Genomic DNA, 4,266 nt, shown 5'->3' on the forward strand with positions numbered 1-4,266 from the left:
GAAGGGCAAATAATTGTAAAGCAGACCACCACTCGAATAAATTAAATGCTTCGGATAGAACGAGGTAATCATTTCAGAATTAATATGAATTTGAACTTCAAATTTTTGTGTGACAGATCTGCAAGCAGTCTAACTTACCTGGTAGACCAATTGGTCCACTGGTTGCGTGGCTTTTACTTCAAAGTTGATCATGTCACCAGCCTGGAATCACAAGGAAAACATGGCAGAGTTGTAGGTATTGTTTTGCTTTCGGTTTCTATCTAGCTATCAATATGACATATCATGTTATATGAGTGAGATATAGCGTGTGTGTGTGTGTGTGTGTGTGTGTGTGTGTGTGTGTGTGTGTGTGTGTGTGTGTGTGTGTGTGTGTGTGTGTGTGTGTGTGTGTGTGTGTGTGTGTGTGTGTGTGTCTGTCTGTGTGCACGTATATGTATAAGTGGTGTATATGTGTAAGCGTGCGCAGGGGTGAGTGACTGCGTCTGCATTTATGTGTCTGTGCGTACGTGTCTGAGAGTATCTACATGTATTTGTGTACGCGTGTGTGTATGCATGTTTGTGTGTACGTGGGTGTCAAGGAATAAGTGTGAGAGCGTGTATGTATGTAAGGATGCGTGTGTTTATAACTTAAAAGGTTTACGGACGTATAGGTTTTGCACAAGGGCAAATTTTTTTGTTTTTGGGTCGTGGTCCCATTATTATGCAAATTACGTCATCAGGTTATTAAAACGAGATACACTTAATTTATTAGTTATTTACATCAGGTTTTAGTTGTTTTTTTTGTTTTGTTTGAGCTGGCTTGTTTGTTTGTTTGTTTGTTTGTTTGTTTGTTTGCTGTTGTCTTGTTTAATTTTTGGGCAGGGATTTTAATTCTTAGTTCCTTTTTCGATTAAAGACTGGAAGGTTATTCAACAGTGTAATCAACGATCATGCACTTGGTTTTCTGAGCACAATAATTTGTCAACAGTTGATAATATCTTATTTTCCCTATTTTCCTCCGACCTGTTACGTCACGATGTGGCAACTGTCTATCTCGTCCAGTAGCGGAACCTTTTAAAAATATTTTTTTAGGCACCGATAAAAGCCAAAGTATGGCGACAATGATTACACTGGTTTACAAGGAATTTACTTCTGGCTTAAAACTAGTTGATATTTACAAATATGAGGGCGCTGAATTCGAAAATGATACTCCAGTTTTTTTAAAAGGTAAAGTTTCATGTCGTTTATTCTTATGTTATATGATGAAAAAGGCAAAGGGCACTTGGGATCAGTAATGTTAAACTGCAAATAAGTTTTAGTTGCATGATGCAGTTTTATGGAAGTGGCATAAGTTTCTAAGTAGTATGAAACAATATCTTCCCATGTCGCTTTCTTTGTGATCCTTTACTTTTTGTTCAGCAACCACGGTGTTTCAGAACCAGCAGCAGATCATTTTAATCTACGTCAACAGTCATTATGTTTCATCACTGTGTATACAATCCTAGAAATTTCTGATAAATTTGCGGCGAAATGAAGCATACTGCACAAAGAAGAACGATATCAAACTTAAAAAGGTCTTTCACCTAATTTTACATGCGAAGTTGGTGACCAAGACAAAAGTTGGAACTCCCCCCGTAGTTTGCAAGACCAGTGTCACAATAAACTATCGCCAGTGGTTGCAAACGAAAAAAAAATCAGTGCCCATCTGGAATGTCTGTGGTTTGACGTGAATTGGGAAATCATTCAGGTGACTTCTACTTTTGTATTGTGCAACAGGATAGAATAGACTTACAGGAAATTGTGATTTCATTTGAGTGGCTAAAGATATACGAACTTAACAATGTGTATGTATGTACATGTGTGTGTGTGTGTGTGTGTGTGTGTGTGTGTGTGTGTGTGTGTGTGTGTATGTGTGCGTGTGTCTATGTGTGCTTCAGAGGACAAGCTATGTGACTCACCTGAATAGCTCCTGAGGACTTGAGGCTCATCTGGATATAAGATGAGCTGGGGGAGTAACTCTTCTTTAGTTTCAACTGTTCCTGGATGACATTGTACTTGGCCTGGAAAGTGAAAGAACAGCGTCGTTATTTTGAACAGCTTTTATTGGTCAAGTGATTTGTTTCCAGCTTGCCTAGTGATTTCTTCTTACAGGCCCAGTGATTGTTTCCTTGCACTCCCAGTGAACATGTTTGTTCAATAAAAGCCAGAGACATCGGTCCAAGCAATAGTTGGGGACAGTTGTCGCGAATGGATCGAAAAGGATGTGACATTGTTTGACTTTGACATGTGTGTACAGATAAATAAACAATGATTGAGATTCTCTAAAGAGTCTAATTAAACAATTGATGAGCTCCTCTATAAATTCTAGAAAAACAATTATGAAGTAATTAAAAGAGGAAACAAGGAGGAGTAGGAGGATCAAGATCCAATGGTAGTTAGACTGCCCAAGGTAAAATTTTAGTTGGCCCTACTGGGAGAATGACCGCCACTCCAGTACTGTCCAGTTCAGCAAAAGCCAGGGATGATTGAAAGTCCAAAAGGTTGAAAGTTCAGAATTACATTGACACACGACTGATAAAATATACGTTCTTCTGTATACTATGATTTATTTAAAGTAAGTTTTCATTTAAATTTATCGATTGTATTAAACGACTGCTGACTTTTGAAACGTCATGTTCTCATGGTAGGTTGAAGGAACAATTGGTACTTCTTTGCCGTAAATATGCTGCGCCTGTCTGAATTGCTAGGTGACTCACTTTACATACTATAGTGCGGTAAAAACTTAATTTCTATAAAATTCCTTAATAAATACAAATGAAAATACAAGTGAATAGTTTCTACAGATTTCAAAAGGTTTACAGCTGAGGCAATATCGCTTTTAAAAGCATGTCTTTCATTTTTTTCTAATCGCGATATTATGCTTATATTGAATGGGTGTTTTGAGATCCTTTATTGCAAAATAATTGTGTTCACAATAAAATTAATTTCTTGTAACAAGTTTTGCAATAAAAAGAGTCAATGGTGAGTTGTGACTTTAGCGTAAGTAAACTGCGTGAGAAGCGGGAAGTGCTGTGAACAATCCCATTTTTCGCGTGACAGAGATTTATAATATTTTATCTTAATTTATGAAGACAAGTTTTTAATCTAGCTTCAATTATAGTGAAAATATATGGTTAAACTAAGACAAATTGATATATGTGCAAAGTATGGGTGACTTTTATTCACCCGTTAAAGAGATATTTGAGGATAAGTGCGCCACGAATGTTTGATCGCACTATAAAACAAGAACGAAATACTGTCACTAAAAGCTCACATTACTCAGCACGCACAGCTCGTAAGCATTATGGTTTATTGCAACGAATACGTATACAATAAATCAAAGAGCCATTCTCTGTCTCAGAGACATTCCCACATATTACGATGACAAAGACACTGAATTATACAACAGTAACACTGAATCATAGGACAATAACACTAAATCATACAGGTGTTACTTCATGTGATACTGGCGCAAATAAAAATGCACTGAGGCAAAGACAATGGAGCACTCCAACTGCTTATGTAGGAGTGCGGGTCTCTCGTGGACTAAAGGTTAAGGTGTTCACCTCTCATTCAAAGGTCCCGGGTTCGAATCCGGGTAGCGACCGAAAAATTTGCTTCTCTCAAATTGTCTCCTTTCACCCCCTTTCCTGATCTCTAACAAAGTTCTGTCGTCTGCTTTCGTCTCCACTTTCTGCCCCCACCCCCCTCACCTTCTTTTCCCCCTCCTATGGGGTTCTGACTCTTTCTGCAGCCTTTCTACTGTTTCTACTTGGCTCCTTCTTACTGCTGTCTTTCAGCCACACACCTGTTCTTCTGGTAGGAAAGATCAACTCCTAGCCTTCTCGGACAAGAGTAAAAAATCTTGGAGGTCTAGTTTGCAAGTTGCGCACGTTAAAGATCCCTTAGTGGTCTAAAATCGATAAGAGTAGGGTTCGGTCGCCACCCGGGCAAAATTCAAAATGTCCTGCCTACTGGAAATGTTTAATGTGTTCCGCGCGCTCATATGACCTTATGCAGTTTCAAGCGCCGTGAAACACACCCACAAAAAAAATTAAAAAATAAAGTAGGAGTGCGCCATATAAAGTAGTCCCTGTGCGTGCTGGTAACACACATTTCTTTGGCTACTTTGATGGCGTCTACAACATCGACTACAATAGCAAGTCACTGACCCTGACACGTGGTGTCCTCCAACTGTTCTTCTTACAGTAAGAAGGCAATGGTGATCCAGGGATGTGTGTGTGTGTG

At 38.8% G+C, this 4,266-nt stretch overlaps 1 protein-coding gene across 1 annotated transcript in view; it reads right to left on the reverse strand.

Annotated features, from left to right (window-relative positions):
• The window catches only part of LOC101854858 (CD109 antigen), a gene marked incomplete at both ends in the record, with an annotated part of 54,662 nt that overhangs the window by 36,070 nt on the left and 14,326 nt on the right, over window positions 1-4,266 (reverse strand). Inside the window, 2 exon segments of the mRNA XM_013080914.1 lie at window positions 139-201; window positions 1,938-2,039. Of these exon segments, the coding sequence (XP_012936368.1) occupies window positions 139-201; window positions 1,938-2,039 (165 nt within the window).

The sequence above is a fragment of the Aplysia californica genome, unplaced genomic scaffold, assembly GCF_000002075.1.
Source record: "Aplysia californica isolate F4 #8 unplaced genomic scaffold, AplCal3.0 scaffold00105, whole genome shotgun sequence".
NCBI lineage: Eukaryota > Metazoa > Mollusca > Gastropoda > Aplysiida > Aplysiidae > Aplysia > Aplysia californica.